At 42.3% G+C, this 23828-nt stretch overlaps 1 protein-coding gene across 2 annotated transcripts in view; it reads left to right on the top strand.

Annotated features, from left to right (window-relative positions):
* TSC1 (TSC complex subunit 1) overlaps window positions 1-23828 on the top strand; it is a 122105-nt gene that overhangs the window by 61095 nt on the left and 37182 nt on the right. For both annotated transcript variants that reach the window (XM_073600546.1, XM_073600547.1), the window contains exons 14-17: window positions 6095-6647; window positions 8235-8278; window positions 20940-21106; window positions 21632-21814. In XM_073600546.1, coding sequence (XP_073456647.1) covers window positions 6095-6647; window positions 8235-8278; window positions 20940-21106; window positions 21632-21814 — 947 coding nt within the window. The remainder of the gene's footprint in view (window positions 1-6094; window positions 6648-8234; window positions 8279-20939; window positions 21107-21631; window positions 21815-23828) is intronic.

Raw genomic sequence — 23828 nt, 5'->3', positions numbered from 1 at the left:
TGGCAAACGCAGCGCTATTTAGTAAAAGTAACGGTTGGGGACATCTCTGTTTCTGTGAGTAGGGAAGCCCTTTGAAATGAATGGGCTGCCCTATATGCAGCTGCACGGATAAGAACCAAGGGCTCATTCACATGTGATGTTGGACAGCAAAACCATACAGTTGAGACACGTTTTAACCACCCCCAACTGCTTCCCCTTTAGCTGCCGTGGCAACATCCAGGGCCATCACACATACTTTGACTGGGAGTATACCCCAAGTGAATGGGTGTGCTGCAACTGCGTGAATACCATGCGTTTGTGGCACGGTGATGCTGGATTTAGGGGTTTAAAACTGACAGTGAGCAGGTGACATATCGCCTCTTCACTGTCTAATTCCTCTGAAAAGTGATCTGAGCATGGATCGCTTTTCAAAAGGTCAGTCCTCGTCCTTATTAAAGGAGTTCTAAAAAGACATGAATGCATGTATAGAGCTCAGGAACCTTTTTCCCCCTTCCACTGCTTTCACTTCACAGTCCCACCCAAGCTCCTGCTGTTGATGTCCAGTTCGGCAAAGCAGTAGCTCAGTCAGATCTGACAACCTGCCTCAACTGGGATGCTGCTGCACCCTGATTGAGAGAGGCTGATCTACAGTACATATTTACATATTTAAAGATTTTGAAAATCTGGAGTAATCCAGGCAAGGGACAAGGTTGAATCTTCAGCCCCTAAGACACTGCAGTAAAAACTGGCATGGTTCTGAGATGGTCATCACTGCATGGGCTCCAGAATACTTTGAAAAAAATCACAGCTTGTGAAAACCGTTCTCCGTGCCATCCAAAAATGCAAGGTGAAGCTTTATCACACAATGAAGAATCCATATCTGTACATGATCCGTTGTCGTCTTCTCTGGGCCAAAGATAATTTAAAATTATCTGTTGCAAAGTGGAAAAATGTTCTGTGTTTAGACAAATAGCAGTTTTATCTTCCCTTTTTTTTTTTTTTTTTTTCTTCTGGGCAACTATGGGTGACGCATCCTCTGAATTAAAGAGGTTGGGAACTTTCCAGCTTGTTATCGGCTCAGTTCCAAAACCTGAATCTTGATGGTAATGGGGTGCATTAGTGGGTAAGATAGAGATATATGCTTTCAGGCAAGACCTTGCATTGAAATGCTAAACCGCATACTGGATCTATGACACCAGGGAATCTGTACACCCTGCCCTCCCCTGAAACTTCTCATCGTCTTTGCAGTATCGAGAAGGAGGGCACTCCATTGGTTCTTATTGCTGTGGTCTGACTCAGATGAATGTGTAACGCTGACTTGGTAAAACTCGTAGCATTTTTTTGCATGGGCAATGCCAGATCATCAGGATATACTTTCCCAATTACTGATTTGCCATCCTGCTTCATGAAACGACATGGCCCTTGAAGTCTGGGTTCTGAGGGACAGGGTTATCCTTAGATCTGTTGCTCCTACAATGCTGAAAGCTAGGAAGTTCAGCAAGGTCTCGTCAAATGTGGAAGGCATATTTCACTTGGTGCTCTCCCCACTAGTCTCTCAGTGGGATGAGTCTTTCAGCTGGGTCTCATGGAATTTCCCCCACTTTCATTCTCCTGTGACTAAGTGGAGCCTGAATCTTCAGAAAACAGCATTTTAACTCCATGCCGCGGTCTATCATCCATAAGGTTTCTTGTCTTGTAGCGATCGGCCTGTAGGTTATATGGAGTTGTGGCTTTATCCTGCAAAGAACTTTTTTTAGTTTTGCATAAGGACATTGTGTTGAGGCCCAGGGCTTTCTTTTTGCCTTGGGTATTTTCTGTCTTTCATATCAACCAGGATTTTTACTTCTGTCCCTCTGCCCAACTCCAGCTCACGAAGGGTCCTTTCACACTGGGGCGGTTTGCAGGCGCTATTGTGCTAATAATAGCGCCTGCAAACCGACCCGAAACAGCCGCTGCCTTAATTCCAGTGTGAAAGCCCCGAGGGCTTTCACACTGGAGCGATGCGCTGGCAGGACGGTAAAAAAAAAGTCCTGCCAGCAGCATCTTCAGAGCGGTGAAGGAGCGGAGTGTATACCGCTCCTGCCCATTGAAATCAATGGGATGGCGCGGCTATACCGCTGGCAAAGCGCCTCTGCAGAGGCGCTTTGTGGTGGTTTTAACCCTTTCTTGGCCGCTAGCAGGGGGGTAAAACTGCCCCGCTAGCGGCTGCATACTGACGGTAAAGCGCCGCTTACAATAGCGGCGCTTTACCGCCGACAAGTGTGAAAGGACCCGAAAAGAAAAGTTCCATCCACTGGCTGTGGTTCAGGCATTCTCAGCCAGTACTTCTTTCAGAAAGACTGATTCTCTTTTTGTCATCCTGGAAAGGGTCTAGATTCACCATTTCTAGGTGTCTCAGGCCATCATTCAAGCTTATGGTCTCAAGGACCATTTTATGTCGAGGTGCATTGTAATAGACCCCGTTTAGCTCTTTTTGCTTTTTGGCATCAACCGTTTCCCATATTTGCAAGGTGGCCACCTGTTGGTTGTGGTTTTTTTTTTTTTTTTTTTTTTTTTTTTTCAGTTTTCTGTACATTAGTGGACTTTCAGACCTCATCTGATACCAGCTTAGAGCATATGGTTCTTCAGATAGCTCTGTGAGCTGGAGACAGGCCTACAGTTCTTTGTTGTTCCTTGGGCCGGTTATTTTTTGCTTTGTTATCCAACCCTTTAACTGGATTGCTTTTGGACTTCCTGAAGGTAAAGATTTTTGAGAGAGAGAGGGAGAAACATTTTATTTTTTACTCACCATAAGGCCCCTTTCACATAGGCGATCCGATCAGGCCCTCCTGTCAGTTTTTCAGGCAGACCTTATTGGACCCTCCAGTCTTCTCTGTGAAGCGCCGGATGTCAGCAGACACCTGTCTCCTGACACCCGATTCGATCCTCTGCCAAAAACAGATGACTGTGGGGGGGCACCCCTATTCCAGCTGCTGCATCCCAATTGACCGCAATGAGACGGGATGATCAGAACACCTGTGCATCTTCTTGGTTAAACACAGCACTCGCACGGTACATATTTACACACCCCATGCAAATGAGGCCGAACGGGTGATAAATGCCTGCACGTGTTGGTATACAAAGCACTAAAGATCAATATGCCAAAACCCTCATGCTATATGTATAAGTGCAGCACTATAAAAAAAAAAAAAAAAAAAAAAAAAAAAAAACTTTAATTAAAAGTTAATAAACATATACAATAAATTTGCAGCAAAAAATGTGAGATAAACCTGAAACTAGACTTCATAAACATAATAAGTTTAGTGGTAAACTGTGCAGAAAAAAAAACATTGATTTCAACAGTACATAAAGGTAAAAAGTTAGTGCTTCTCCTTTTTAATGCCATTCAGATCTCCAAAGGTTCCACTATGCGAACCACCACCCAGCACTTCCCATAACATATCGCTGCGTACGTTTTTATAGGCATCAAAGGCTCTCTAAGGTCATCCAAACAACCGCATCTCTCCATTGCAAACAGTCCCTTTAAAAACCTCATGGTGCTGAAAAGGTTATTACTCCCTAGAGTCAATAGGTAAGTAGCGCAGCTGGAGGGCCCTCAGGAAAACCTACAGTATCTGTACATTTAACTTCCCTTTCCCATACACGTTTATAGGAAAAAATATCTGATGCGAGAAGAACCCTCAGCAGGCAGTGTTTTTAATACATTCCCCTTTTTAATGTGCTTACAGTTGAAATAACCTAAAGCTGGAGAAAATTTTGGATAGCAGATTTTTTTTTAAGTATTTCAGCTCATTACTTAAAAAAAATCTGCTATCCTAATTTTCTCCAGTAACTAAAGAATTTATAAGGGAATTAACCCTAAACGTTCCCGGGTGCAAGAAAGGGGGGCACTAGTGCAACTGTCAAAAATACTAGGCATGGAATAATTCAACATACAGTGGAAACTTGGATTATACGAGCATAATCCGTTCCAGGAGAATGCTTGTAATCCAAAGCATTTGCATATCTCAATGAGTTTCCCCATAGAAGTCAATGGAAACGAAGATAATTTGTTCCACATTGACTTCTATTGTATACAGTACTGCATGTGGCCAGAGGTGGGGGGGGGGGGGGGGGGAGGACGCCGGAGAGACTTAAATACTCGGAGACTGTTCGGAGCCACTCGGATGCACTCATAAAGCCTCGGTGAGGCTTGGAAACACTCGGGATCGAAGTGTTTCATAGTATTTGAGTGTCACCGGCGACCCTCGCACCTCTGGCCAAATGCAGTACTGCACACCGCAGAGGCTTGAATCCTGCTCATTTTGCGAGACATCACTCGCACACCGAGTTAGGAATTTTAAAAAATAATAGCTTATATTGCGAAATGCTCGTTAACCGTGTTACTCGCAATCCGAGGTATTACTGTAAAGAGTATTTTAGTCCTTAAATAAAGCCCATATAAAAAACACTGCTGTCCACTGTGCTTCTCATCCATGTGATCTAAACGGTCGGCGGCTGGTGCCACCTGCTGGAGACTTATCTATATGCTTCTTGTCAAATAACTGATTATTTAAAGCGTTACTTGTAGCAAATGGCTAAATTCTTAATACACAAAAGAAAAATTGAATCGGAACCAGGTAAGACAATTAGCAATTAGAAGTTTAGTCCTATCCTCGAAGAAAACATAAACCTATGCTAATGAAGGCATAATACGTTGGAACCTTTTGCAAGAAAATAAAAAGGGTGGTGGTGGTGGGGGGGGGGAGATAAGTGCGCAGCCAAGATGCCATATTTTGACAAATCATCAATACACTTTTTTTTTTTTTTTTTTTTTTATACCATTCAGATGTGAGTGCATATTTGTTTTTCATTTCATAAATGTGTTTTAATATGTGCTACACTTAGGTAGTGGTGCTTTTCTCTTTTTGTTTTTGCTTAATTTTCTCCATCTGCAGGAACAAAGAAAAACGGTAGGTTTGTAAGACTGCAAAGGTAACTCAAAATGCTAAGCTGGCATCACGGTTGGTGATCACAGATGGTTTCTCACAAACTGAAAGGTGGTGGTGGAATGGAAGGAGGGCTGTCACGGTTTACACCTGTGTTTTACTTTGTGCACTAGAGAAATGTTTTGTGGTTTTCCCTCGTGAATACAATTCTTGAAGAACTCTAAACACAATTTCCATTCAGACTGGACAAATATAGCACAAATTAGAGAAAAAAAAAAAAAAAAAAACCTTAAGAGGTTATACACTTATGTTTCAGAGTCCCGTGGCTTCAACAGTCATTTGTGCGTTTGTGTGAAAAAATATATCTTTGAGGTTGCTTCAAAAAAATGTCCGCACTTCTCTTCTTTTTTTTTTTTTTTTTGAGAACCCTCAGGTGTGTGTGTGTGTGTGTGTGTGTGTGTGTGTGTGTGTGTGTGTGTGTGTGTGTGTTATTCCTTCCTTAACCCATGTATGCCATACCTGATTAGGTTTGAATTGGGAGCTTTTGGCTCCCCTTACAAACACTAGCTGTTCTGTGTCGCTCATGATGACACAATCATGTGGGTAGCAACAGATCCAGCTTTGGTACCAGTTATTCCAATTGATCTTAAAGTGAACCTGTGCTTTGCCCTCTCACCACTCTTTTCACAGGCCTATACAAGCTTTGGGGTGCTCCAGTCTAAGCTCACATATGGCTGAAGACTCTCTACTGCCATGTGACAGGCCAGTTACCAAACACTTGCAATGCCACATGCTCCTCTGTAAGCAAATCTACTGGGTATTTTATTCACCCCTGGCAGCTGAATGAAGTAGCATTGAAGCAGCAATGAGATAAATATGCGCTATTGTGGAGGGGTTTGCTCTACAGGTTTGCTTTAAAGCAGGGTAGGCACAAACCTATACTCCCAGGTGTGTATAGCTTTGAAGGTTTACTTATTTCTTAACAGCCCCAATCTTTTCCGAAACCAGGACAACATTTATTTTACTTTACTTTATTTAGAGGTCTAAACATTAGAAACTTTGAGAAGGGGTGTTTTTTTTTTTTTTTTTTTTTTTTAAGACCAGGTTTAAGAAAATATAAATAAAATGGCACGTTGTACTGAACTGGACAACTTCCCTGAATTGAATTTATTTTTTTTTCTCTGCAGCTGCTATATCCCAGGAGCTGTGTCAGATCACAACATCTGAACATGAGCCTGTTGTGCCTCGTGGAGGCTTTGATTCCCCCTTCTTTCTTCATGAGAGCCAGCCTACCCCTCCGAAAAAGAACTACACCTGCAATGTGACCCAGATCTGTGACAACCGCGCTGCTGACAAGCTCAACTGCCACGGGTCCCAGGACACTTCTAAACAGGCATTCACTCCCATTGAGCCACCAAACAGCACAGAGAATGACAACTCAGGGAAGTCGCAGACTACTAACTCTTTGCCCAGTGACAGAACCATCCTTACCCCCAGCCCTTGCAAATCTCAGGCGCACTGCAGATCCTGCTTCAATCCTGCCCCTTATGAGCACCTTTTTGAGCTGGCTCTGCCTAAAACGGCAAGCCTTTTCATCTCCAAAAAGACAGAAGAGCTGTACAAAAAATTCAAAGGGAGCAACGAGGAAGTTGAGGACGACAGCACATCAGTCTCTCCTGCGGAGGTGCTCGACCGGCTCATACAGCTAGGTGCTGACGCCCATACCAAAGAGCTGAACAAGTAAGCACTGGCATTTGACCTCCTAGACCAGTACTAAGAATATATGTTTGCACATCAATCAGAGCAGGGCCTGCAGTCAGTGACCCATTGTAGGTAATAAATAGCTGACTGCTCCCTCTTCTGACCTGTAAACACAGTGTTTGAGGAGAAAAGCCTTCCTGCACAAACTTACTTTATGGCTCTGAGATGTCACATGTAACTGAGTATAGAGAACTGTAAAGTAAAATTATACAGGAAGGTTGCAAAGGTGTGAAAGTCTGTCATTTTAGGAGCACTCACCTTTTTCTTGGTTGCAGGAAAGAAATTTACTCCGTCTATTGCCAGTTTTATCAAAACTGAAGCAGACCGAATCTGGAGCAGCTGTGCAGGGCAACCAATCAGCTTCTATCTTCAGCTTGTTCTGGCAAGCTTCAAAAATGAACGATAGAAGCTGATAGGTTGGCATGCACTGGTGCTGAAGATTTTGGCTGCTCCAGTTTTGATAAATTCCTCATGATGTAGTTTACACATTCTATATGAAGTTGTTGGGCCTGCTGTTGACTGGAAATCTGTAAATGCTAGTTGCCTGGCTGTTATGCGAATTCACTGGATTGTATAATTCTGATTATACTGACCTGGAACTAAAATGCAGATTAGAAAAGTCAGTGTCAAATGTCCTTGCCTGTTTGTTTGTTTTGGTCTAGTCACTCATAGAGCAAGAAGCTGAGAATTTCAGCCAGGCAACTAGAAGGGAGAGGTCCATGATGGTGGCGTCAATGTTTCTCACTTGAAACAGAAGTAGATAGTACAACCAGGTTGTATGTAACCAACTTTGTTTTTATTGCAATCTGAATCCTCACTGGAAAGCTTTCTCTTTTACTTTGGGTTCCAATCACTACCAGTTACCAAGATAGGATGTGAGGGGGAAATCTTCACAGTGGAAGCTAGAGCACAGTAGAGGTTCTCTTAACCCTTGTCTACTGTCAAAAAAGTCCTTGATTGGCTGGAGTTCATCTTTAAAGGCTAAGTTCACCTTTTTAGTAACCTGTTGCACCCATATTTAGGGTGTAACTTATTACTGCACACCTCTCCCCGATTCCCCCCAAGTGACAGCGGGTGGAGTATCCTCTCCCTGCACCCGCTGTTAAAATTTTAAAAACTGCATGGCTCCACCTGCCCAGCCGCATCATTCATTCACACAGATCTGTGAATAAATTAGCTACAAGTGCGGTAGACTGCTTATAGTAGTCAAACTATGAGGCGCTGATGAGCGCCCTTGTCGTTCAATACTCTTCCTGCACTTCAGTAACTGTCTACCCTTATGGGAGGTATGGGCAGACAGGTGTACTGAATATCTGCAGAAGCCTAACATTGCACCCACAATCTGCTGATCATCGGTGCAGTGCTCTGCGAACTTCTGAGAAAAATAGTGCACTTTTTTTTCCTTCACCTGGAAAATATTTGCGCTTTTTTTTTTTTTTTTTTCTTTTTTTGAATTGAACTTATCCTTTTAAAGATGTTTTATGTATCTCAGAAGATTACAGTTGCAGCTCGGTCCATTGTTGGAAAACCTGTTTAACATTTTCATGTTTGTTTTACTTTATTTAGGTTGCCTTTACCCAGCAAATCCGCTGATTGGACTCATTTTGGAGGTATGACTTTTTGTTTTCGTTTTTATGGCAGATAATTGTGTAGACGTTTTTATAGCCATACTTACCTCTAGGTGAGTGCTTCATGACGGAGTTTAGTTACACACACGGCCAGTAACAGTGGCCAAATAAGTCTCCTTACCAGATTTTCTATCCTGAATCATTTACCTCTTACATCAGATTTTCAAAACCTTTCTTTTGTAAATGACCTGATTTATCTGTAGATAAACTGCCTTGGGAACAGTCTGCTTCCCAAATACTCGTCCAGTAGGCGAAATACTGAGAGGAAAGAAACATCTGGAGGAAGGGAAATCCTCAACTACATGTGCAGATTCGTTTGCTAATACTGATGACTTTAGTGACTGTTAGGTGATCACATGTGCCTATGATGTGTAATAAAGCATCGCTCCTCAGAGTAAAATTGGTTAATTTGCCTTTTCACAGTGGATCACAGAAATCTGTGATTTAATCACAGGAAACCTGATGATTTCTTTTCGTGTGTTTGTGTGTATTTTTGTCTGTCTTTAACGTCAAAAATATTAAAAGATTTCTGTAAATGGATGTAAATTATTTACAATGAAGAAACACTACGAAGTCTACACCCCCTTTAAAGTGCTTGTAAAGGCAGAAAGGCAAAAGCATTAAGATAGGGGGCTGCTGCACACAAAAGGTTTTTCTAATGCTTACCTGAGCCTCATCTATATCCAGTGATGTTGAAGCAGTGCCTCAGCTGCCTGGGACTTCACTCCTCATTGGTTGAGACAGCAGCACAGAGTCAAATAATTGGTTAAAATGGAGGTCACCTGTTTTGTAGTCAGGGCCGGCCCGACCATGGCTCCAGGCGGCATTTAACAGGGGGCGGCAGCTAGGTAGGCAAGAAGTTGCGGGGGGTGCAGGGGGTTCTGTGGCCCAGTGGGGTGAAATTTCATGCCAGCACGTGTCACTACTGGCTGCCGCCTCCTAATTTTAAGTTCCTGTGTCCCCCGCGCTCCGGCCGCCATGTTCAGTGTCCGGCGCCCTGTGATTGGGCGTATGGAGGTCATGTGAGGCGTAGGGCTGGCCTGTCCGCTATTGAGGTTGCGCCTGAAGTCCCGCCTCCGCAAATGACCCCCGTACGCCCGATCACAGTGCGCCGGACACTGAACATGGCGGCCAGAGCGCGGGGGGATGAGAAAAAATGTGAGCCGTGGCGGCCGCTGTCTTCTCCTCCAGTCCTCCGGACCGATGCAGACCAGGACAATGTGAGTGAGACTCCCTTGTGAGAGTTGTGTTACTGGCCCCGGGGGGAGGATGAGAGAGAAGGAATACTGTAGGCAGGTCAGTGTGGTATGGTGGACAGTATAGTGGTCAGTGTAGTGGACAGCATAGTATAGTGCAGCAGTGCTTTGCCGGCGGTTCGGAGGCGTATTCACCGCTCCTACAGCGCCTCAAAGATTTACTTTTAGTTAGCACCATGTCTTGAGCCGACACTGTTTGTAGTGAAGGTGTTTCATTTTATTCTAGTGTGAGTACATGTATATCTAGGAGGTCTGATTTCTGGCGAGTCAGTATTGTGGCACAAACTACACCATAAAGACAGAACTCTACACCACTGTATGAAAAGGGGATTGCAAAGCATAACTTTGCATACAAGAGAATTTCCAAGTCACTGAATAGTCTGAGTACAGTTAAATCTGTGGTTAAGAAATGGGGAAAAAGAGTATGGCACAACTGTAAATCTGTGAAGAATAGGTCATCCACAAATAGTCGCAGTACTACCAGAAGACTAGAAAGAGAAGCCATCAAGATACCATCAGCAATCTGAAAAAGCTATGGGCCTTTGTGGCTGAGATTGGGGAGGCTCTGTATACAACTGTTGCCTGGGTGATTCACCTGTTTAAAGTTGCTGTTAACAAAAACTCATAACATCTCTTATACAGTGTTGCAAATAAACCTGAAGGACTGTGAAGGTAGCCAGACGGAGAAATAGTAGAAATTCAGCCATCATTTTGGCCATTAGAGCATACCCTTTTGTAGTAAGCAAAGCACAGCATATAATCATAAATGTGCCATCTTCACAAGAAGTCCTGGAAGGCTTGTGAGAGTTTATAACCAATATGAAAAAATCCTATAGAAAAATCTGATGTAGTTGGGAGCCTTGGGACATTTTGCAACAAAGAAAAAGAACTACATGTTTAATTTGACTTTAGTTTGTCTGGCCCAAAGGAATAGTTTCTTACACAGTGATCATGCTGTGGCGTTTGATCATGTACAATGGCTAGCTGCTCTAATATCACTCTAAGACCCCATACACACTATTAGATTTTCTGCAGATTTTTGTCTTCAGATTTACCAAAACCATATAATATGAGATCAAACCTTAAAGTGGTTGTATACCTTTTTTGTTAACTTTTACCTACAGGTAAGCCTATAATAAGGCTTACCTGTAGGTAAAAAAAAAATCTCCTAAACCTGTACGGTTTAGGAGATATTCCCCTCGCAATGAGCCGCTGACTGCAGTGGCGCATGCGCACAGGGGATTCTTGGCTGACAGCCCGGCAAACTCCGGAGCTTGCTGGACTGAAGTCTCCCGCGCGCACACACGGGAGTGACGTCATCGCGGCTTCGGCCACTCACAGCGCCGGAGCCGCGATACCCGGAAGACACGCCGAGGGGAGATGTCAGCTCCCTCGGCGTGGACAGGATGAGATGCCGGCGCCTTGTTCTAAGGTAAGTATCTCATAATGAGCTAGTATGCGGTGCATACTAGCTCATTATGCCTTTTCCATTGCAGGTATAGGGAAAAAAAAAAAAACGCGGGTATACAACCGCTTTAAGAGTTTTTCAAATCGTATGCCGTCGGGCCCCTTGCACTGCATGGTTTTGGTAAATTTAAAGACAAAAAACCTGCAGGAAATCAAATAGTTTGTATGGGGCTTTAGGATAAGTTCACACTGGCATTGAAAGTAGACATTTTTAACGTCCCTCAAACGCCTATGCAAATGATACAATGGACAGCACACAGTGTTGTTCACATTATCAAAAAATGAAGTGTTAGCGTTGCTCCAAATTTGGAGGTGTTTGAAGCCTTTCAACGCCTCCCCTTCAAGTCTGTTAAAGCCTTTCAAACACACTGGCAGGCCTTTCTGGTGCGGTTTTGGGGCTTAAAAATGTATTTCCTGTAATGTCACTTTCCTTTTAAAAATAGGTTTATGGAGCAGTTTTAGAGCCCTTGCACACTGGGGCGGGGGGCGGCGTTGGCGGTAAAACGCTGCTATTATTAGCGGCGTTTTACCGACGATATTTAAAGGGTTAAATATCACCGCAAAGCGCCTCTGCAGAGGCGCTTTGCCGGCGGTATAGCCGCGCCGCGCCGTCCCAGTATACACACCGCTCCTTCACCGCTCCGAAGATGCTGCTAGCAGGACTTTTTTTACCGTCCTGCCAGCGCATCGCTCCATTGTGCAAGCCCTCGGGGCTTGCACACTGGAATGAAAGTAGCGGCACTTTCGGGGCAGTTTGCAGGCGCTATTATTAGCGCAATAGCGCCTGCAAACCGCCCCAGTGTGCAAGGGCTCTTAAGGCACCTTGCGCTCAAACGCTTCAAAAACTGTTGATAAAACATTTGGGGAAACATTTTTAACTCTTCAATGACGCTTGTAAAATGCCAGTCTAACGCCCATACTAAAGCCCTTTAACAGGAGTCTAAAGCCCTTACTAACGCTGTAGGAGCGTTTGTTCAGAGTTAGTTTAGTGTGAACAAGCCCTTAGTGCCGCCAGCCATTATCTCTGATCAACGACACAGCAGTACAATGTCACCTGGCTGCACCAGCCAGAGTGTCCCTGATCCCTGTTGCACCAGTATCTGTGTCGCTGATCACCACCACACCAGACTAATTCACATATGGGATGCGGTCTGATGAGCGATCTGTGTTCAGATGCATGGGTACAGAGGCTTTAACCCCAGGGCTTCTCTGGGATGGATATTCTCACAGATGTAACAAAAAACTTTCAATGGTTTATTTAACAGAGCAGAAGGGGCAAGAGAAGTTCATAGTTAGGGTTTACATACCCTTTAAGTCACTTTGCAGATATCGGTTTTATCTTTGATATTTAAAGAGTATAGTTCTGTCGATCAGGGAAACAAAAAAAACACTGAAATCCTGTGATTCAATGTTCTGTGGACAATAAGACTTTAAATGCTACATTTACAATTTACACCGGTGATTTTTAGGGTGGTTAAATTGTAGTGGCTGGAAACGGATTACTGCAACAGCTCACTGAGGCTGCTGGCCTTGTTCTCTATAATGGCAGGTCGCTGGTGGCCGCAGCTGTTTACAACACTCTGCACAGCCAGTGATTACTTGCAGTGTGTGCTTCCAACAGTGATCACTGCAAGTAATAGCTGGCTGTGTAGACAGCAGCCGCAGCAGGAATCTGATTCCTGCTGCTACAATTTGCACCGGACTACATTGCCAGTGTCAGTGTAGCCTAAACCTTCCAAGGGAGTGATAATCTATCTGATCAGTTAGTTTGGGCAATTAATCTTTTTTTTATTGTCAAAAAAATTGTATTTCTTATTGTACATCACGGGACACAGAGCCATAATAGTTACTATGTAGGTTATAGGCCACCTTCAGGTGAAGGACACTGGCACGCCCTAAATTAAAAAGTGCACTCCCTATATAACCCCTCCCACTGGTGGGAGTACCTCAGTTTTTTTTCGCCAGTGTCTAAGGTGTTGGTCACATGTGAAGATGTGCTGAGCTCCACTGGAGCAATCCTTGCTGGAGCTAGCCATTCAGCCGTATCCATCCATTTTTGGCCAAATTAAATGGTACCCGGGCCTCGTATCCGAAGAAGCAAGGTCTTTCCTGTAACTCTTCTCTTTTGGAGAGCTGGACCCCGGTATCCAGTACTTTTTGGTATTAAGGCCATAAAGTTTTACTGGCGGTGGTGCTATTACAGGTCCAGGATTGTGGGTTTCCTCAAGGACCCCCAGCTCCTGAAGGTTTAACGGAACCCACCGTGAAGGGTGGAGATTGGGTCTGTTGGTTTACCACAGAAAACCCTGCGACGGGAGAGGCAAGTGGAGTTTTCTAAGAAATTTTAAACATTTTTCTTATGTCTCCTTTAATTTAGTAAATGCTGTCATGCCTGTGTGTCACCACTGGGGGCTGTATTGAGCACTCACTGTCCTCATGCTTCTCAGCCCACGCTGTGTCTTGAAATCTGCAGATTCTTCTTCCTCCGGCCAAACAGCAGACCTCCGGTAAGTTTAGGGGGGTTCCCTCTCCCCACCAGACGCGCCCCTTGTGCTGGTTTTCTTCCCCTCTTCAGTGGGGAAAGAGCTGCAAGATTTGAAAGAAGAAAAAAAAAAAGCACGGCGGCTTCCAGACCCCCCTCACTATTTCTGCTTCTCTTCCTTAAAACCATAGGATCAGGAGCCTGCGTTTGCACGGGAAAAAGCTATTTTTAATAAAAGAGGGGAAGGGCCGTAGGCGACACGGGGGCGGGGCTTAGCGCAGTATTGGCGTCCTTCCAACGTCCAGTGTGGGAAGGTATGTTTTTAAAAGGCACTGTGTGTTGCAAACTGTGGAGGAACACAAGGGCAAAGGTAAAACAGATGTTTTGTTTGCATATAAGATTTTGGTGACACAGGCATTCCTTTTGACACATTTACTACTGCATAATGGGGAATTCCAGCAATTGATGCTGCTATATCCTCTGTAAATAAAATCATAACTTGTCCAGTAGACAATGCTCATATGCTAAAGGATTCAACAGATAAGTTGGAATTCCTTTTAAAAAAAAAAAAAAAAAAAAAATATTTTGCTTGCAGGTTCAGTCAGCGCTGGCAACGATCGGAGTATCTCAGTCCCTATAGGACCAGTTTATAGCGGTACTCAAAGTTTTTATTCCTGATCAGCAGGCCCAGGATATCAGCGTTGTGTTTTACAGTAGACGCTATGAAAGATTCTATTCTCCAGGCCTCACGGCTCGTGCTAGGGCTGGTACATGTGCATAGAATCCTATGGTTGAAAAATTGGTCAGCCGAAGCGCCATGCAAAAACCTCTTGGCTAGTTTTCCCTTTTTATGGTGAACGGTTATTTGGAGACGATCTGGATAAGCATATCCAAAGATCTTTTATAATGGGAAAAGTTCCCTTTTACCGGTTAAGAAGCTTTTTTTTTTCTTTTAAACGTGCTTCTTCTCCAGTGCCGGGGGCATCAGCCTCCAGGCAGTCACGACGGCCTCCACAATCAGGTTCAAGAGGTAAACCTCAGGGTCAGTCTCAGGGTCAAAGGAGGGCCTGGGGGAGGAAACCCACAAAACGGAATATTAAAGCCTCCTTATGAAGGGGCGCCTCCGCTCGCTCGAGTGGGGGGGAAGGCTTCTACAGTTTTCAAGGGTCTGGCAGGAACAATGTCAGAACAGATGGGTGGCTTCCTTAATTTCTCTAGGTTACAAACTAGAGTTCCGAGAGTTCCCGTCTCCTTGTTTTCTCAGATCAAACATTCCCAGAGATCCAGTGAAAAAGAAGTCGCTCTTTCTAGCTTTGGATCATCTCTTGTCTCAGAGTGATATCAATGGTCCCCTTGGAAGAAGCAGGGTTTAGGGTTTTATTCAAACCTGTTCACGGTTCCAAAACCAAACGGGGATGTCAGACCCATTTTAGGTATCAAAGATCTAAACCGGTTTTTGAATATCTGTTCTTTTTCCATGGAGTCAATCCGATCGGTAGTCTCCATCCTACAAGGGGGAGAACTTCTGGCGTCAATCGACATAAAGGATGCTTATCTCCATGTGCCGATTTTCCCCGCTCACCAGAAATTTCTACGCTTCGAGGTAGAAAATCTTCATTTCCAGTTTGTAGCTCTGCCTTTCAGTCTAGCTACTGCACCTCAAGTGTTTACAAAGGTCCTGGCTCCACCTTTGGCCAGGTTAAGGGCTCATGGTATAACAATATTAGCCTACTTAGACTATCTTCTCTTAATAGATCAATCGGTAGCCTGCTTAAACCAAACTTTGGTGACCGCAGTTAGCTACCTGGAATACCTAGGTTGGATTCTCAACCTGGAGAAATCCTCCTTGAAACCATTTAAGGAGATTGCAGTACTTGGAGCAATCATAGATGCAGCTCAGAGTGTTTTTTGCCCGGGAAAGGATCAGTTCCATAAGGGAACTGATTCAGTTGGTCAAAACAAAGAAGAATCGTTCCTTATGCGCAGTTTCATTCAAGACTGTTGCAAAACCGTATTCTGTCAACTTGGAACAAAAGGGTCCTAAGCTCTGGAATTTCCAATGCATTTATCCCCCGATGTGCGTCAGCACCTCAATTGGTGTTTGATATCCAAGAATCTTCAAAAAGAAAAAATTATTTCTACCAGTTACCTGGAAGGTGGTAAAAACAACAGATGCCAGCCTTCTGGGCTGAGGAGCAGTCCTGGAAGATGCATCTGTCCAAAGGAAATGGTCCAAATAAGAGACAACCTTGCCCATCAATATTCTAGAGATTTGGCCAGTATGCCTGGCCCTCGAGGCCTGGGCACCCAGACTACGGAATTGTCCTGTCAGGATCCAATCTAACAATGCCACAGCTGTGATCTATATCAATCACCAAGGGGGCACAAGAAGTCGTGCGGCCAGGAAAGAGGTGAATCAGATTCTATCTTGGGCAGAAAACATGCCTTGCCTATTAGCAATTTTTCATTCCAGGGATAGAGAATTGACAAGCGGACTACTTGAGTCGCCAACAATTGTTCCCGGGAGAATGGTCCCTTCACCCCGACATCTTTCTGTCAATATGTCAAAGAGGGGGAATTCCGGATGTGGGTCTGTTTGCGTCCAGGTTCAACAATAAGATCGACAACTTTGTGTCAAGGACAAGGGATCCCATGGCATACGGAACAGATGCCTTGGATTTTCCGTGGGATCAGTTTTTCACTGATCTATATATTTCCTCCTGTTCTGCTGCTTCCGCGCCTTCTTGCAGGATCAAGCAAGAAAGAAAGGAAGGAGGTGATTCTTGTGGCTCAGGGGATCTTGGTTTGCTGAGATCGTAAAGATGGCGGTAGCGGACCCTTGGACCCTACCACTATGGCCAGACCTTCCCTTGCAAGGTCTGGTATTCCATTCTACCTTACAAATGCTAAAATTAGCGGTTTGGCTATTGAGACCCATATTCTGAAAGATCATGGGCTGTTAGCTTCAGTGGTTTCCACTTGGTTAATGCTAGGAAGCTGGCCTCCAAAGTCATATACTATAGAATCTGGAAAGCATGTCTCCTAGTGTGAATCCAGGGGTTGGCACCCCAGGATATATGTCATAGGTAGGATCCTTGAATTCCTACAGATAGGAGTAGGACTGAAGCTGGCCTTGAGTACTATCAAAGGCCAGATGACGGCCTTTATCGGTCTTTTTTTTTTAGCGACCACTTGCTTCACTCTCTCTGGTTTGTTACTTTGTTCAGGGGTTAACGCGCCTTAATCCTCCAGTTTGGTCACCCCTGAACCCTTGGGACTTTTAGTCCTGTCGGCTTACAGAAGCAGCCTTTTCAGCCAATACGAGATATTCCCTTGGTCCTCTTGACAGGGGAAAAATTTTCTTGGTTTCCATATCTTCTGCAAGAAGAATATCAGTGGGCTGCTCTTTCTTGTAAAGAGCCTAAGGCTGAAACAACTAATCGATTAATCGACAACTAATCGATTATGAAATTAATCGATTACTATTTTCATAATCGATTAATCGGCCAGTAACATAATGGGTTTGAAAAAAACCTAAAATGAGCCCTTTATGGTACAAAAAGAGCAAATAATTGCTACTGCAAATATTACTTTCACAGTTCTACACTAAAAAAAATTAACCCCTTACAGTAGTGATTATCTGCTTTTTTTTTTTTTTTTTTTTTTTTGTACTATAAAGGGCTCATTTTAGTTTTTTCGCCCCATTATGTTACTAAACGTCTTAGACCTGGTTCACATCTATGTGTTTTTTGGTGCTTTTTGCAGAAACGCACTACAATTCATTCACGCAGTTTCCTATGGGACACGTTCACGCAAAACGTGATTTTTTTTTTTTTTTTTTTTTTTTTTTTTTTTTTTTTGTTCAATATACTTCAATAGAGAAGCTGCAGAAAAGCATGTAATGTGTTTTTGCAGCAATATGTGTTTTTTAATCTGCCCAACAACAAATTGGCCAAAAAAATGCAGAAACGCAAATTGCAGCAAAATCACGTGCACAAAAATCAAAACGCACAGTGAAAAGCACTGCAGAAACAGATGAAAAGCAAACTGCATAGGTGTGTACTGAGCCTTATGCTGGCCACACGGATCAATTTTCAGATGTGAATATTCAGACGAAAAATCTTTGTACATTCGCTGAATGAAAGAACAAACGTTCTTAAAATGACATTTTTTTTGAAGGAAGACATTGTTTTTGTTTTTAATAAAAGAAATTTGATTACAGAGTCTGATGATATTTACCAGATTCACCCTTTAATAGTATATACATAGTATATATCCTCTAATAGTATATACAGTATATCTCTTCTAATAGTATATACAGTATATCTCTCCTCTAATAGTATATACAGTATATCTCTCCTCTAATAGTATATACAGTATATCTCTCCTCTAATAGTATATACAGTATATCTCTCCTCTAATAGTATATACAGTATATCTCTCCTCTAATAGTATATACAGTATATCTCTCCTCTAATAGTATATACAGTATATCTCTCCTCTAATAGTATATACAGTATATCTCTCCTCTAATAGTATATACAGTATATCTGCTCCTCTAATAGTATATACAGTATATCTGCTCCTCTAATAGTATATACAGTATATCTGCTCCTCTAATAGTATATACAGTATATCTGCTCCTCTAATAGTATATACAGTATATCTGCTCCTCTAATAGTATATACAGTATATCTGCTCCTCTAATAGTATATACAGTATATGTCTTCTGTCTGTTATGCTCAGAGTGGATTAGATATTTTGCTCCCTAACCATATAGTTGGTTATTTATATTTACCACTGCATAGAGATATATTTAAGAATAAATTACCTTTTTTTTAAAACTGTACACATTAACTAAATTATACACCACACTTTTTTTAAGGTTATTAACCGAATAATCGATTAATCGAAACAATCGGCCAACTAATCGATTATGAAAATAATCGTTAGTTGCAGCCCTAAAAGAGCCATTTTGTTTTATTTATAAGGATGAGGTTGTATTGCGGCCTCATCCTGAATTCCTACCGAAGGTAGTATCGGGTTTCCGTTTAAACCAGGATATTGTTCTGCCTTCTGGGGAAAAAAAAAAAGAAAAGAAGAACCTTGTTTCTGTGGAAGAAAAGGTCACGACCGTTCTCACATCAAGAGAATGTAAAGGTCTATTGAAAGTAACCGCTCAGATTCATAAAACAGATATTTTGTTTGTGTTGCCAGACTGTCCTAAAAGAGGACAGGCCGCATCGAAATCTACCATTTTTCTAAATGGATTTGTCAAGTGATTGTTCATGCTTATGGTTTAAAGAGGGGAAAATTCCTCCTTTTTCATATTAAAGCACACTCCACCAGGGCTGTTAGTGCTTCTTGGGCAGTGCATCACCAAGCCTCAATGGCTCAGATCTGCAAGGCCGCAACTTGCTCTTCAGTCCATACATTTACCAGATTCTATCACGTAGATGTAAAAGGTCATGAGGATATCGCCTTTGGGCGCAGTGTACTGCAGGCTGCAGTATGAGTCCTAGTCTTAGTGCCCTACTTTTGTTGTCTCCCTCCCTTCAGTTGGCATTGCTATGGGACATCCCACATAGTAACTACTATGGCTCTGTGTCCCCTGATAAGAAAATAGGATTTTTATAACCGCTTACCTGTAAAATCCTTTTTCCTTGAAGTACATCACGGGACACGGAGGTCCTTCCCTTCTTGGTATATACGTGTATTGCTTTGCTACAAAACTGAGGTACTCCCACCAGTGGGAGGGGTTATATAGGGAGTGCACTTTTTAATTTAGTGCATTCCAGTGTCACCTGAAGGTGGCCTATAACCCACATAGTAACTACTATGACTCTGTGTCCCCTGATGTACCTCAAAGAAAATGATTTTACAGGTAAGCTGTTATAAAAATTATTTTTCTCTTTTTCTCTTTTTCTCTTTTTCTCTTTTTCTCTTTTTCCCTTTTTCCCTTTTTCTCTTTTTCCCTTTTTCCCTTTTTCCCTTTTTCCCTTTTTCCCTTTTTCCCTTTTTCCCTTTTTCCCTTTTTCCCTTTTTCCCTTTTTCCCTTTTTCTCTTTTTCTCTTTCTCCTCCTCCACTTTATTTTGGTCCATAGTGATATAGCATCATGCAGTTTCTGCAGCTTTGTTGGCTGCACATCCATGATGCGCATCTCTTGTTCTACCACATCCCAAAGGTGCTCTATTGGATTGAGATCTGGTGGCTGTGGAGGCCATTGGAGTAGAGTGACCTCTTTGTCATGTTCAAGAAACCAGTTTCAGATAATTTGAGCTTTGTGACAAGGTGCATTATCTTGTTGGAAGGAGCCATCAGAAGATGGGTACATTGTAGTCATAAAGGGATGGACATTGTCAGCAACAGTACTTGGATAGGCATTTAAACAATGCTCAATTGGTACTAAGGGACCCAAAGTGTGCCAAGAAAATATCCCCCACAATATTAAACCACCAGCCTGAACCATTGATACAAGGTAGGATGGATCCATGCTTTTATGTTTATGCTAAATTCTGACCCTAGTATCTGAATGTTGCAGCTGAGATTCATCAGACCAGGCAAAGTTTTTCCAATCTTCTATTATCCAATTTTAGTGAGCCTGTGCAAGTTGTAGCCTCAGTTTCCTGTTTTTGATGGTATTCTGCATACTTTGGTTGTAATGAGTGGTTATTTGAGTTACTGTTGCCTTTCTGTCATCTTGAACCAGTCTGACCTCTTGAGGCATTTTTTGTCTACACAACTGCCGCTCACTGGATATTTTCTCTTTTTTTGGACAATTCTCTGTAAACCCTAGAGATGGTTGTGTGTGGAAATCCCATTAGATCAGCAGTTTTTTAAATACTCAGACCAGCCCATCTGGCACCAACAACCATGCATATATCTATCTATAGTGTGTGTATATATATATATATATATATATATATATATATATATATATATATATATATATATATATGTGTGTGTGTGTGTGTGTATGTATATATATATGTATGTGTATATATATATATATATATATATATATATATATATATATATATATATATATATATAATTTTCACACACTTAGGTTGGACTTGTGTCTTTTTTCAACCTCAACCTTTTTATATACTAAATAATATAAATATTTAGTGTGCAGTGTACTTTTTTTTTTTTTTTTTTTTTTTTTTTTTTTATATATATTTATACATTGCAAAAAAAGTAAACTGCCCTAATCCAAGTGATCAGATAGGTTAACCTTAAAATGTGACCCTCAGTTGGGTACTTTGTGGACTTTTTCTTTCCAGTGATTACAGTAATTCAATATTGTTAGAATCGTAATGCAGCCTGAACCTTTTCCTCCTTTGTGGAACTACAAATCCCAGCATTCCTTTTCAGGTTTTCTACTCCTATTATATTTCATCGTACCAACTGTATAGACTTGATTTTACTCATCAGGTTCCCCACCAACTGATGAGATCCACACACTGCGAAACCAGTTGGTGCTTCTACATAACCAGCTTTTGTATGAGCGATTCAAGAGGCAGCAGCACGCTCTGCGCAATCGCCGTCTTCTGCGAAAGGTCATCAAGGTGACATCACTTGAGGAACAGAATGCGGCCATGGTAAGTTCTTTCTAACTCCTGGGGGAAAAATATTTGTAGGCCCGAACACAGGAATGTACTCTATTGGATCTCCTGTTAGCTAAAAGAATCTGTGTTGAAAAGATAATTTTATCAACAGCCATAACATTTACCCTTCACTTTCTGTAATCGTGACATCAGTTCAATTTAAAAACACTACTCCGATCTCCAAACGTTTTCACACTAACCACATAACTGACCCAAATTATTCTGCTGAGCAGATTGAGGTTTGTCTTCAAGCATACAGGTTCTAATCTGCTTTCTGCATTAAACACATTTATGGTTCCAGCTGAAAGAACATTAGGCGTATCGGGTGTATTTTATGTCTTGTTACTCTTTTTACTGTAGTTAGGGACACATATTGTAGTCGGGTAGCTCTGGCATAAAGTCTGTCTATAAAGTTCATAAGCAGCTTGGTAAAAGCTGAGTATTTCACATGGGCTAATACATTTTTTTTTATCTTTTTTTTTTTTTTTTTTTTTTTTTTTTTTTTCTTTTTCTTTTCAGAAAGGCCAGTTGAAGTTGCAGGAATCTGATCTCCAGACTATGAAACAAAGCCTTTATAAGGAGCAGGCACGGTACAAGAGGTTACAGGAAGAGAAGGACACAGTGGTCACCCAGCTTCACAGCCAGATCCGGCAACTCCAGCATGACCGAGAGGAATTCTACAACCAGAGCCAGGAATTGCAGGTAACATTTCAAATCCGGTCAACATCTATTTATCTTTTTAAAACAAGGGTACCCTACCCCCCCCCCTTGCAATTTTGTTTTTAAAACGAAAACTACTCTTGCTGTGTTAATTGCTGTACAACAGTGTCTTTTAATTCTTTTCTGCCACTAAGTGAGGGGCAGACTGAGGACATTCTGTAAGCGCAGGGTGTCATGTGTCCACTCCCTCATGTGGCGTTGCTGTGGCATCTTTTACTCAGTGTATTGTTGCAGAGAGAAGCTCTGTCAATACTTCAGTGCTGATCTTTGCATCACTGACTGCAGGAGCAGACTGGATGAGGACTCTGTGGCATTGTATTACCAGCCTGTAGACTTCTAAACAGGGTAAGTCACCACAGTGCCCTGCATCTCCATACAGAGGTGTGCAGAGCCAGGCTGGCCACTCCCTTCAGTCAACCAGTATTAAAGCGGAACGTTACCCATAACTTAAAGTGGAACTTCAGTCAGAAAATGAAGTCCTGCTAGATCACTTCAGGCTGGCCCCTTTTGCAGGTATAGCTATGTAAAACCTTAAAAATAAGTGCCTATACTGTTTAAAATCCAATAATACACTGTCTCGCCCTGCTCGGCACATGCTCAGTTCCTCTTCATTTTTGAGGCACAGCCGAGTTTGTAGAGGCCGATCTGCTGAACGCCTTAAAGTGGAATTGAACCCTCCTATCCTTTTACAGCCAAGGAAGATGCTTCTGTTTGAACTGCAACTGCCATGATTCTGCACGTGATCAGTTATGATACCAGCCATTTGATGGTGTGACAGTTTGGTTGAGGACACAATCAAATGTGCAGTTTGCACTTCCAACATTCCAGGAATATAACTTGTTTTTTGAAACCAGGAAATCAATGGATTTAGTTCCGCTTTATCATTTACTGCTGGGGCTCTGGGCTTCAGCAAAAATCCAGCAAGAAGAAACAGGAGCAATGCTGGAGGCAGTTTACAGTACACACTAATTTTGGTAGCATCATTATTCATTTTAGAATGTATGTTCCTTGCTAAAGAACATTATTTTTTTTATCTATTTTTTTTGGGTAAAGTTCCACTTTTAACAAATTTTCTTTAGCAAGGAACATATTCCACATTAATAATTATGCTACCAAAATTAGTATGTGCTGTAAATTGCTTCCAGCATTGCTACTGTTTTTCTTCTTGCCGGAGGCTGTCATTTTGCTGAAGTCCAAAGCCCCAGCAGTAAATGAAAAAGGGGAACAAAACTTATCGATTTAACGGTTTCAAAAAAAGTTACATTCCCAGAATGCCAGGATTGCTAACTCACATTTGCTTGTGTCCTCAACCAAACTGTTAAACCATCAAATGGCTTGTTTTATAACTGATCACGTGCAGCAGCTGTAAAGGATAGGAGAGTTTAATTCTGCTTTAAGACTGTCGGCAAATGGGCCTCTACAAATTCGGCAACTGAGTATGTGCAGAGCAGGGTGAGACCGTGTATTACTGGACTTTAAACAGTATAGACCCTTCTTTTAATGTTTTACATAGCTATGCTTGCAAAAGAGGCCAGCCTAAAGTGATCCAGCAGGACTTAATTTTCTAACTAAAGTTTCACTTTGACACCCAAAAAAGGTAAGCAATAAAACGTAATTTAAAAAAAAGCGTGAAGGGAGCCAAAGTTCGGCTGGAACCATGGCATCTACTGACTCATGGCAACGCTCTCGGAACTGGTGGCTTGTGCTCCATTCTTTTTTTGTGGGGGTGCTATTCATTCATCATCTGAGAAGATAATGAAAACCATAATCTAACTTCAATACTTCATACTGATACTTTGGGGGCAGCAGGTTTATAAAAACTGGTAGAAAATGTGAGCAGTTGGGAAGGTTTAAGCAGGCAGGGGTTGCTTTTCCTGAAAATTGACATCTGCCGATGGGTACATCTGTGCCAGCCCAACCGGTGTACAGTACCATCTTGTCAAAAATGTGTATGACATTTTCTGTATATGGGAACCTACTGAAGTATGTTGTGTTG

The sequence above is a fragment of the Aquarana catesbeiana genome, linkage group LG09 (assembly GCF_042186555.1).
Source record: "Aquarana catesbeiana isolate 2022-GZ linkage group LG09, ASM4218655v1, whole genome shotgun sequence".
Taxonomy (NCBI): Eukaryota; Metazoa; Chordata; class Amphibia; order Anura; family Ranidae; genus Aquarana; species Aquarana catesbeiana.
This window is presented reverse-complemented; position numbering and strand designations above follow the sequence as displayed.